The 12,594-nt window shown below is 40.1% G+C and overlaps 1 protein-coding gene and 1 pseudogene across 1 annotated transcript; one reads left to right on the forward strand and one right to left on the reverse strand.

Annotated features, from left to right (window-relative positions):
* Positions 1 to 61: 61 nt before the first annotated feature.
* On the reverse strand, positions 62 to 7,189 carry LOC135335314 (uncharacterized). Its single transcript, XM_064530770.1, has 13 exons — positions 6,959 to 7,189; positions 6,807 to 6,879; positions 6,483 to 6,749; positions 5,206 to 6,321; positions 4,871 to 5,131; positions 4,504 to 4,818; positions 4,067 to 4,175; positions 3,682 to 3,845; positions 3,050 to 3,436; positions 2,606 to 2,989; positions 1,731 to 2,547; positions 796 to 1,609; positions 62 to 708 (listed from the first exon to the last, which is right to left on the reverse strand). Exons 1-13 carry the CDS (start codon positions 6,959 to 6,961, stop codon positions 82 to 84), a joined length of 5,337 nt encoding a protein of 1,778 aa, XP_064386840.1. The 5' UTR covers positions 6,962 to 7,189; the 3' UTR covers positions 62 to 81.
* On the forward strand, positions 7,071 to 11,548 carry LOC135335326 (uncharacterized; annotated as a pseudogene).
* The last annotated feature ends 1,046 nt before the right edge of the window (positions 11,549 to 12,594 follow it).

Consider the following 12,594-nt stretch of genomic DNA (forward strand, 5'->3'; position numbering starts at 1 on the left):
CCGCAGGTAGAAACCGAGGTAGCCTTGCATTTGCAGGTGCATGCACATGAGACATACAGAATGATGATGCACAAACATTAATCAATTTACAGTGTCAGTCTTAAAGCCTCTAAGATCTATAGACGAATTGTCATAGGTTTCCACTTCACCAAGGCTGTATGTAGACAATGTAGATGATGGAATAATAGCGCCTTCTTTCTCAAGTGTAAATTTTGCATCTAATTTACTATCTTCATCTTTGTTCCGTAATGAGAGCCACTGCTTAAATCGATTGGAACTATCACGCAATTCTTCACCGTAGAAATCATCCTTCACGAATCTTTTACTCCTCCTAGTTCCACTAGGTTCCTTTGGATGCTGCGGAACAATGTTGCATACGTAACCAATCAGCTGGGTTCCAGATAGGCTAATTATTACATTGCTATCCCTCACAGAAACACTAAACTTCATACTACCAGTTGCAGATTTGAAGTTTGGTCCAAAAACAAACGGTCCAAATCCACCGTGCAGGTGCCGATCATAAGACATCCTCAAAAGAGGAGGGAGAATGAAGTACGGAAACGGGGTGTGTAGAGAAAGCTTTATGTTGGTTGCTAGGAGCATTGATGATGGGTAAATTGGAAATAGATAAGTTTCATTAGCCAGACTGTCTCTAAACTTCTCAGGAGGATAAGTAACGCCAGGCGACACCAAAATGGAGTGATTTATCTATAGGAATAAAATATTCAGAAGATGATGATGTTACAATCAAATTTATCACATGCATGCAGTCTTATCTATCGAAATCTAACTCACCAACTGAAGGTGTTTGTTATCGAATAGCAACGGTTTTTGCCATCGTCTCTTAATGTCCACATTCACCAGATCAGCTGTGACATTGGTGTAGAGAGAGTTAAGATAGTCCACAATCAACTTATATTCTTCATTCGAGTCATCGGCATGATAGTTTGATCTGAAACTGCTGTACTCAAAATGCCACAACAATTGATTTCTAATAGCTTTAGGAAGACTTAACGTTGAATCTGTATTGTCCTGAATACTATCCGAACGAAAATCAAAATTCATGGGGTTCTTGAATGCTCTGAATACATCAATTTCTTCTTTTTTCTTCCTGTCAGCAGTTTTGAGAAGTTGTGCTTGTACCAAAGACTCTAAAAATTGTATTCTTTTCTCCAACGAATCAATTGTATAAAAAATTACAAAGCTTGAGGTGTCTTTATGATCTCTCGCAGCAGTGACCAACTGAACGGTAAAGTACAAGTCAGCATAAGTGTCCATTAGATGCAGAACAGCATCGTGCTCCAAGGAATACAAGTCACAATCACTAGGTTTTCTTGTCACTAGACAACGATATCGGAACATCTCCGAGCGCTCAACTTCATGCTCCAAAAAATAGCGAACATGGTTCAACTGGTTCACAGCAGAACTAGGATCATCCAATGGGTCCTTTGGGCATGAGATAGGGATGGGGAATTGAATGGACGGTCGGTTACAAAATTCCAATCGCTTCTCCTCCTCCTGAAGATAGTTGACAGAAACCTCGAGGACCTCTTTCTGTGACCGCAAGTTTGCAATATGATACAGAAGCTGCTCCACGCTCTCTTCAACCCTGTAGAAGAAATAATCAATATTATCACAACTGCAAAATAGTAGAGTATATATAAAGGTAAGTGTACGTTTAACTAATTATCTGTGATAGACAGATGAATTTAATTATGTTGTACACGTACCTATTCTTGAGTATCCTGAACCAATAGTCAGGCACTAACTTTACAGGTCTATATACAGAGTCCTCCTTGAACTTCGACCTCTCTTTAGAGGCAATGAGCAAAGCTTTGGCTTCTTCCAATGACTCGTTATAATCGAGAGGTGATGATCCGGTATCTTGTAGTTGAAGTAATTTCAGCCATTTCTCCACCTCATCCTTATATCCATACATGACCCACTGTATGTAGGCATTTTCCACTTGTCCGTTCAATAAACTCGAGTGTCTATCGAACCACTCGCTAAAATAATACCCAGACAAAAAATTCTTCTGCGCCTCAATTTGATTATCAATACTCAGTTTCTTCTCGTAATATTTTGTCTTGTACTGGATATACAGACTGAGTCTGGGACGTGTACTATTACTGTCAGTACTACCCAAGTCTTCAACCTTCTCTTGAAGATACAATCTAGCTTCTTGCATTTCGTTTGGCCCAACATTCATAGGAACCACTCTTAATTGACGTACCAAAAACTCGTACGTTTCAGATAAAGATTTCGCATTACTCAGATCAGTAACGATTAAATTTCCTTTGGGAATAATATCAGTCAGTTTGAAGTTTTTCTCCATGACATCATACAAGATCGTGTCCATACTACCATCAAAGTTTCGTCCTGGATAATAGTCATCATATTGTAATATCCTGCCGTTAGTCGACAAAGTAAGGTGCTGTTCACCAGAAGAGAGTTCTTCAAATTGCTCGGCAATGGTCGAGTGTAGATCCTTGTAGAGTGCAACGTGAATTGGACGGATATGATAGGCAAGTACATCTTGAGAAACTCCTAATGAAAGTAACTGTTTAAACACATGTACACGTACCATAAAAAAAATAGAACGTACCTCCAAATGGAAGAATGTAACTTGAAGAATTGGTGATGCCAGCAATATTAACGACTACACACGTGTAGAGACCCGAGTAATCAACTTGATGACTAACTTTAGCTTCAATAGGCACAAGAGGTCCTTCAATCAGTATTGTCCCATTTTCAAAGAATGTCAAATTTGTGTTCCTAGAGCTTATCTTCTGGTGATCTTTGTACCATGTGATATTAGGCTTTGGAACTCCCTTTGCAATATCACAAGACATATAGATTTGTGTTGTATTTTTCGCTTGCACGCAGACATCTAACCCAACTTGTTGATGAACAGTGTCATTTTTTGTGGCATCTTTGCAGCTACCAGGTGAGTGGTAAGGGGGAGGGGCTCTCTCTATCTCCGGAGAAACTGGGCAAAAAGAATGTGAGTAATGTTTAAAAAAAATGAAAAATCTCTGGCAAGGCTTACCTATAGTGGATATCGTTGTGTTTATTTGGTCCGGAGGCAGTCCACTAGTTTCAGCAATACATGTGTACACACCATCAACGTCCTTGTCGGCATTCTTAATCAACAAGGAGCCGTTCCCATAAATCTCTATTTTAGAGCTGTTTTGTAGTCGCTCTTGACCACTCCACCAAGAAATGTCAGGTCGAGGAGACCCTTTCCTTATTTCACAGTCAATGCGAACACTCAAGCTCACGTGGATCAGGATAATTTGTCCAGCATGGGCTATCCATGGCCCGAGGGCAGGAAATTCACTCAACGGAGAAATAGGTAGAGGAATTTTCGGCAATGTGGCCTGGTTTGTAGTAATGATGTTTGTGATGGAGGGTGGTTGTTGTATCTTTGGAGGAACTGCGAAAGATCATTAAAAATTAATAATGATCACAAAATGAAGATTGAAGAGAATGACTATAAGCTGAATACTTGTTGTCTTGTACCCTTTATGTATAGTCGTCTAACTAGCCAAGTACTTTATACCACTTCAGCAACAAAAACAACTATATTAAAACCCCTCATTATTGTATTAGCACTAATTTCAACTGAGGTTTATGACGTACATAGAATTAAATAACCACAATATTACGGTATTTACTTACCTAGAACAGTTAGGCTGATGCACTTGCTCCTTGTTCCTTGAGTATTTCCAACATCACAACAGAATTCTGGATCTGTGTTGTCCCCTCCGAGACCAGTAACTATCAGGATTCCATTGCTGTGCTGCTCAGCCATGCTAGTCAGGAGCTCACCAAACCTTGACCACCTACAGGATGTATGATACAACTATAAACAAAGCAATTTACTACAGTAAAAAGACAACAGTTATTAGAATTAGAAAATGCCTTGAGCCATCTACTTTCGAAAGTACTAAATGGCCTAGCAACAGTTCTTACTAATGACTAGTTGAGACAATAGTTATAAAACTAACCGTAGCATTATGCTTTGCATGTGTTCTATAAAACACATACATAGATGTATACGTACGTGATTTCAGGAGAGGGAAAACCACTTGCAGAACAGGTGAAAGTAAATGTTTGCCCCTCCATGACTTCCACAGGCCCTTCAATAGTCACATTGCTGGGAGGACTGATCCCTGCATGGAATGTAAACGCAATCACAATTAGCGTGTATATTATGTGTAACAAGGTCAGTAAACTGAACAATCCAAGATCACAATCAGGTTAGGCAGCACTCAGAGCTAGCAACAAAAACAAAATTGAAGGCTCGGCCAAGTCACTACTGAGCCAATATATTCCATGTGGCACTTATAAACTTTAATCTTCTCAAGATATTACATTACTAGTAAATATTATTAGCAGTTCAAACACAGGACACAGTATTAGAGTATAAAAATTTAGAAACAAAAACAATCGGCGAACTAGCAGAACAGGCATGCATGGGAAAACAAATATACAACTCACTTCCGGCACAGACTTCAGTAGATTGTTGAACGATTTTTGATGAAAAATCTGCATGGCATGTGTAAGTGACACACCCATCCACAAACTCCCCAGAGACACGAAGGAAATTAGATCCAATGACATACTTGGTACTGTTTGAGACTTTGACATTGTCAGCATGCCATTGCATATTTTCTTCCTCGCCTTGGGTAGGGCAGCAAATCTCAATTGCCGAGGTGTCGAGATCGATGTACTCGGTTTTGGAGACACCGATTCCAATCAACACATTTTCATTACTTGTGGGTAGACACACAGGGTCTTTAACAACTATACCAACTGCAGACACCAATTATTAGTTATCTTAGGATATAGATAAAAAGATGCTTACCTGTAGTGGAGACTTGATACACGAGCATGTGTTCACCAGCATGACATGTGTAGTTGCCACCGTTACGACTAGTTACAGCATTAATACAAAGAGTTCCATTGTCAAGTAGTTCCAGGTTACGATCAGTTATCAAATTCCTCTTATTGAATTCCCACGATATGTCGGGTGCATCAAGCGAATGAGAGAGATCACAAGACAAACACAAAGAAGTGTAGTGAAGTACAACAAATGATGTCTGCTCAGGCTCCACAATGTATGGACCTGAGTGTGCATACATGCATGCATGGAGTACATAATTGCACAAAATAAAGTGGTCAGTACTAGCTAGCTCTTACCTTCACTCAAAGTTATTTTCATTCCACCGATATAAGCATACGTCTCCAAGAACGAGATCCCATAAGATGTCACGCCAACTTTACCCTCGGGATTTGAGTGAGCAACAACAATTGCTTGCTGCTCTGGAGTACTTTCTCTAGCAGTATAGCCGCAAACATCAGTGAGGCAGTAAACTTTCGACCAGTTCATTACTTCTTTTCCATTGACTGAAATTGAGCTGGAATTAAAAATGTCTGGTGGTTCGGGAACGAAAAGATTCAAATAGTTTTGAAAAACAAGAGCCGTATAATCAAAGCCCTGAGCAGAAGAAAAGACAACTTTGTTCAAGTATTGATTAGTAGGTGGGACCAATAGCATGAATGGATCTCCAGTTCCTGAAGAAAGGCTCTCTGCATATCGACCAGGAGTGAACTGCACTACAAGAACAGGCTCATCAGCTTGTATGTAACAGTAGGGATTTTCTATCTCAATTGTAAAGTTGACTGTGCTCCCAGCTTTTGTAATCCTGCCTGAGTTGATAGACATTCCAATACCGCATGAGATATTGAAATCAGTGTTCTCTTTGCTGCTCATTATCATCACAATATCGCCCACCGTACGAGCTGACGATGATGTCACCATAAACTCTTTGCCCCATGTTGCAGTGGGAGGAAATTGTTCAACAAGATGATCACACTCCCTGATATTGTATGGCATATTGCCACATTCGTGACCAGAAACAAACGTCACTGGAGCATTGGTTACTATTCGAGAGCCAGTTAAATCCTCGAGGTGTTCTATCTGCAGTGTTTCCAAAGCGTTTATAGTTGCAGTCATATTCTGACCAGGTTCAACAAATGATCCCCTCTCAAACGGATTCTCTATTCTTTGTGTAGGTGTGAGAGTCACTATAGTGTTATCTTCGCAAGCAACTATCAGGAACATACTGTGAGGTGCTCGATAACTCTCTGAGTGGTCAGTGCTAGACCTGGGCACAGAGACGGCGTAGTAGACATACTCAGCTACTGATGGCAAGTGAACACAAGGAAGAGCTGTGTAACCCTCGACTGAATGAATCTCCTCGCTGAAACATTGCAGAGAGAAATGATTACTCCCATCAGCTTTGACTCGTATCCCTGCAAAGCAATCAGACAACAATGTATCTTAGCAGCAACTATACAATTATGAATTTGCACCTGATAAATATTAATCTAACACTCATTACCCAGTAAATAATCAAACCAATAATGGCCATCAACTTAAACACTGCACTCTCAAATGAATATCAATTAACCACCTTTGTTCCTGTCCCAATCTCCCTGTACTCTAGCCCCTGTCGGTAGTTGGAGGGTACCTGCAGAGATCAACTCTGCCCCCCGAGGGGAAATAGTGTGAACTGTTTCCTTCCCATCAAATGTTATGGTAACCGTAATACTCTCAGGCTCATCAGTGGTGACAAATAGGTATGTATTGTTCAGACGAAGCAGAGAATAGCGATAGTTGCTAGGTTTCACATAGTTTCGCATGAATCCAACCACAAACTCATTTGCGGATGTAGAAATAACTGCAATTATATAAGTAAAGTGTTCATGGTAAAACTCTAGCCATTGATATCTTATACCTCTTTGAGAATCCACACTCTTACAGCAAGATAAGCAAATGGCTGATGCCAGAAAAACCAATGATCCAAATGACTGTGGATGATTGTGCAAAGATGACAATAGCAACAACAATCTATATAAATTATAGCTCTATTAATACCAATTAACTCACCATAATGCAAAGTAGCCCTATAGACTAGTGGAGACTGTTGTAGGTATTAGAAACTCGACAAGCTAAGGTTAGGAGGTTCTTATCTAGTAGATCTACTATAGTTATACTTTCTAGCAACCTTAATTATAGGTGAATGTGGTTAAATTACCTTCCTCTTAGATATTATAATGTGCATATTCACTCCTTTTCTGTGTTTTGTTGTCTGTTAGATCAGGTAAGCTTGTTGTGTTGCAGATGATAAAATTGTTTATTCACCATGCAATTTATGCAGGCTTTATAGAGATGAAGAGAGTTATTGGTATCTTCCTGCTGCTTGCTCTGTGTGGAAACTTCTGCAAAGGGCAGCAGGTTTCGCAAGAAGTGTTAAAGTCAGCTAAAGACTCGGAGGGAACCTTGGCGAGGCTATATACAACCATTCGCAGCATTGCCCAGCCTCCAGTTAGTGAAGCCGCCAGCGGAGAAGAGGTCATTAATTCTCGGCTGGTTCTCTTGCTGCCTGGGAAAGTACTAAACTATTACGATTATTTTCCGGGAGACCGATACGAAGCTAGTCTTGAAGACCCACATCACGATGGACAACAAGTACCCATTCCTCCAAAAGTAATGGAAAACATGTTTCAGTTAGCGGATGTGATACCAGGCGTCTATCCTCTTGGAGGTGCTGAAACAGGTGAAAGTATGGCCATCATCTACGAGAACATTCTGAATCAGCTTGAAGTTAAAGGTTTCAATGAGAAAACTCAAACACAGAAGGAACGCTATGTGAAGGCAATTGACTACCTAGCTGAAGAGATTCCGGATCCTCTTGATGTAACTGTTACTGTAACTCGCTTTGGGCTGTATAGAAGGAGTCAGGATCTTTACAATTCTAAACGGCTAGAAATGGAAAACACTATTGCCGAGAAAAGAAGCAGTCTACCAGGGATTGAATTCGAGCACTGGTTTCAGAGAAACTACCCTTCTCTCAACTCTAGAATTGAAGGGGCCTATACGGAATGGCTTATTTTTGGACAGAAAGAAATTGTGGAGCTCTACAAGAGCTACCTTGATGTGGAGTCGCCTGGTATTGGCTTGGAGGAGGCTCGAATGGCTTTGCGTGCATCAGGACTCTCATCTCTCGATCGTACAAGAACAGTTTACCCTGTTAGTTTTGCACCCTCCAACTGGTATCGCTACCTCACCAACGTCAGCGCTGTGTGAGTTTGGAAATGCATGCATGCACCTGACACCGCTAGACTGATCTTGTTATTACATTAGAAACCATGCAGGATTTATTAATGTGGGTATAGCCAGCCTATTATCAGTCTGGACCATATATCTACCTCTAACCTCATCTCACGAGTACTTATAAGGGCTTCACCCACAAGTGGTGGCCATAACCTTAGAAATGCTTTCGATTGTGTACACGTGCATGTATCTGTCTGTATACAGGACCAGTTTACCATGCACATAATTATTTTGGGACAAACTCCGTTCGCTGACTCAATGACTTTAGGTCTATATAGTGAAGCCATGGGTTCTATATTCTTTGCTTTGCCCTATAATTATGAAATGAAGCTGATACATTACTTGTATCATTTTACATTACATACCCATTTTTTGTAGGGATGACGCGCAACAAGAGAGGGTGAGAGAAAAGGAAAATCTAACTCGTGACGAAATACAAGCACGAATTGGGGAGCTGGAAGCTAAAAAGCAAGTCCTTAGAGCACTGCAGCAGGCATCCGGCAGTTCTGAAAATCTTCGAAGTGAACTAGCAACGCTAAAAGAGAAACTAATCCTCGAATCAAAACTTAAATGATTTTGCTGAAGAGACTGAGACATTGCGACAGGCTTGTCTTGTGAGCAGAATCAAAGCTAAATCAGTTGGTGACAATCCCAAAACAGTTGACTGTCAAAATTATGAACTCAAAACTGGAAATGCTTCTGATGAAATTATTGGCAATTCTGATCTCTATGCGTGTGTCAGAGACTTGGACTTTCAAGTAAACGGCGTCAACAAGACAAGAGAGGCTTTTCAGGCGGTCATTGACGATATCGATGAAAACATTGATGATTTGCAACGTTTATTGCTGAGGGCTGGCAGCAAATTCCCTAGTCTCGCTCGCCATGCTGCCGACTCGCAGGACCAGCTAGACTCAAGGTGGCTTCAATTTCAGTTTGATTCCAGCAAAAAGATTCAAGAAACTGAGATTTCACAAAAGCATACATCAGTGGCATCTGCTTTTAAGGCTAGTGGCCTCTTCTGGTCTGTTCAAGGATCATTCTCGTACTCTAAAAGTGAGTCATCATTTCGAGCAGCCATGAATTCTGCAAACGTGAAAATTAAAGGCGAATTACTTCGTGTTGTGGTGCAAAGACCATGGTTCCGCCCATCACTCTTTAAAAGTACTCAATTCCAGATCAGGGTAAATGCACTTAATTAACATACACATTGACGGAGTGACGGCACTGCATGCTATTAGTTTCCCTATTTACAAACATTGCATAACTATAAATCCTAGGACGGTTTAAAAATGGTAAAAAGTTGACGTGCTCTTGTTCTTCTTCACTTTACAGACCGACCCAAACTTACGAGTGTCACCGGGAGAGCTCTCTGAGATAGATTTCGTAAATAAAATTCGACCAGGCAACGCACAGAAGTACCTTCTACCACAATACGTCACTGGTCTCCTCATGTCACGAAACATAGAGTTGGACTTTGAAACAGATAATTTGGAATACAGTACCCGCGCCGTTCGTGAGTCGTATAGTGCGAGTTTATCGGGAGGATTTGGTCCGTGGAGTGCTTCGTTCTCTTTCAATCATGGCCGCTCTCATAGCACCACTCGAATAGAGACTACAGCTACAGGCTTGCGTGTTAATATCCCAGGAGCACAGGTGATTGGCTACTACACCCAAGTAGTACCAAAGTTCCCCCCACCCCCTGATCAGTAGCTCTAATTATAAATAATTATTAAAATAATATTAGTCATTGAACGTTTAGATTTTAGCAAATGTCTAACCTCGGCAACTCAACTCCTGGTTGACTCATGCCTCGAAAATTTCCCCCTATATCGTATACTTTTGTTCAGGATAAACTGATTAGTTGTATGTTTGCATGCATTCAGTATTAGATTAATAATTATTTTTGTAAACAATTCTTTGAAACAACAAGTGCACAAAATGAATGAAAAGAAGCAAATCATACACATGGAAAGTGTTTGAAATGTTTTATCAGTTCACACGAGATCAGGCCTCCTCTTGATTCTCGAACGAGAGTATGTCCTCCAGCATGTCCGGTGGTCAGACTGTCCTCAAATCCATGCACTCTTGCCCAGGTACACTCCTCAACCGTTCACTTCAATGTCTGCCAGCAGCCTAATAACTTAGCACAGAAGCATGCATACACATTGAGTGTTAAGAAAGGGCCCGCCTCCCTCCTCTCCAGGTTTGGTTCAACACAAGCTGGAGCCCTTTGCCTAATGCTTGGGTACCACCCACCCATAACAATGTCTAAGGTGATTAACAAAGGCCCACCTCCCACCCTCCAGCTTTTGTGTTGAGAACAAAACCTGGCCCTTTCGCCTAGATAGGGGAGTTTAAATTATTAATGCTCACACTTAGACTTAAGGGAATGCTCTGAATAAAAATAAAATCACAACACAAAACATGAAGTTACCTAATCATCTGTAGTAGTAAACTGCAACGCACGTCTTTGTAAGGAGAAGAACAAGAGCATGAAGCCACTAATGACATATACCTGTTTCCTATCACTGAAAACTCGAGCAAAAAGCTTTGACCCATAGCTCTGATAGTGCAGCAGAAAGATAAATAGGCTATAGACAAACATCAACACTCCAACTTGAGCAAAAACTTTAAAATCCTCCATTCGACAGTTAACAATGGCACATACACTAATTTGAAGGAAATTGATTACTTAGCTGCATGGGTGATTTATTGGCAGACTTAAAAGCTTCACAACGGGACTGTTTGCTTTAAAGGTGGAAGACAACACGTTAGCTTGTATATGGTTACCCTTACCAGAATTAATCTTTTCACATTCTTTAAACACATTGGTCACACTTTCCAATCTCTTTGCGCCAATACAATACGAATCAATCTTTTCACGTTCTTTGAACACATTGGTCACACTTTCCAATCTCTTTGCGCCGATACAATATGCTTCAAACACACTAGGCTCGATATTTAAACTTTAGCACAGAATATAATAATTATAGCAAAGCGAAAAACTCGAAAAAGCCATAGTTCTTTAAATTCCATACAATTTTGATACCTGGATTTTTGGAAAACGGGGTAATGGGAATAGGCTCGACAATCAGCAAAAAAGCATTGACACTTCCCTCCGTTAGCAGTAAAAAGATACTGTAAAGCTGAATAGGCTGGACAAACATACAGGTGGCACATATACCTTAAAATCCTCCAATAGAGCAAAAACTTATGTAGTTTTACTGGTATTGGGCTTGTTGCACTTTTTTTACTTTCAATCTCCATAAATTTGTCAGGACCTCTTGAAATTAGGAACATGTTTTTTTTGCATACATGGCTAGATCCATTGATCAAGGGACAATATTTTCTGGTGAATACTTAGACTTAGAATAGCTGAGATTATAATCTTTGTACAATAGCTACAGTGATACCTGGTGAAAACTCACAAAAATTGAAACTTGAGCGGAAACATTGCGCCATTAAAAATCCTAGAACGGCTGAATAATAGAAGGTTGCAACACCAACTTACTTAAATTTTCCTCAGGGATCAGTTTGAGAATGCTTTGTACACTTTCTTGAGGAGAGATAAAAGGATTTGTTGCATACATACAGCCTAAAGCTAGGACAACTGCAAACAATAGGTTTTTACCTTGAAACATGTATAGGTATAAGACTTATGAATGACCCTTCTTGAAAGCAGACTTGGGTGGAAGAAAATGATACACTTCAGAGAGTCTTGGAATTGAAAAGTAAATTTGTGGCACCTATAAACACTACATACGGCAATATTAACTTGGACGTTCATTCAGTGACTTGCAAATCAAAGCTCGTTTACCTTCTCTATATACTCAAACACGTGGATGCCAGATTACCTTAACCTTCGATTACCTTGGCAGGAAATGCTGAACCCTTGAATCAGACTTGGGTACTTAAAAAAATCTCGGAATAACCATTCTTGTTCAAAAGAAAACCATTTGTAGTGTATACATCTATTTTGGAACATTAACAGGCTGGAGAATAAAGAACTGGGACAAAAATTGCTACATAACCTTTGTTCACTGTTACCTGGAACCAATCCGGACCGCTAGCTTTTAAAGATGAAGACAACATGTTAGCTCGTACAAGGTTATACCTTACCAAAATCTATCCTTTCCCGTTTTTTGAACTGTGCTTGTGCTAAGACAATATACGCTTCATACAACACGAAATTTAAAATATAACAGAGTGAAAAATTTAGGAATTTATGTAGTTTTTTGGCAACATTCGATACAATTATTATTATACCTGCAAGGGAATTTTGTGAGATGGGATGGGGAAAGGAGGTGGGGTAAGCTTCAGTATTACTGGCTTGTAGAATTCTTTACGTTTCATCTTTTAGGATACCTCGAAATTACCTTTCACAAAATAGAAACATGTTTCGCATTCTC

The sequence above is a fragment of the Halichondria panicea genome, chromosome 4 (genome assembly GCF_963675165.1).
Source record: "Halichondria panicea chromosome 4, odHalPani1.1, whole genome shotgun sequence".
NCBI classification, from domain to species: Eukaryota; Metazoa; Porifera; class Demospongiae; order Suberitida; family Halichondriidae; genus Halichondria; species Halichondria panicea.

Excerpts from the sequence above, each read along its gene's own strand:
- LOC135335314 (XM_064530770.1), bottom strand. Across the intron at positions 6,750-6,806 it reads GAGTGTGGATTCTCAAAGAG|TTATTTCTACATCCGCAAAT; the intron begins GTATAAGATATC and ends ATATAATTGCAG. Across the intron at positions 4,819-4,870 it reads GTATCAAGTCTCCACTACAG|TTGGTATAGTTGTTAAAGAC; the intron begins GTAAGCATCTTT and ends TGGTGTCTGCAG.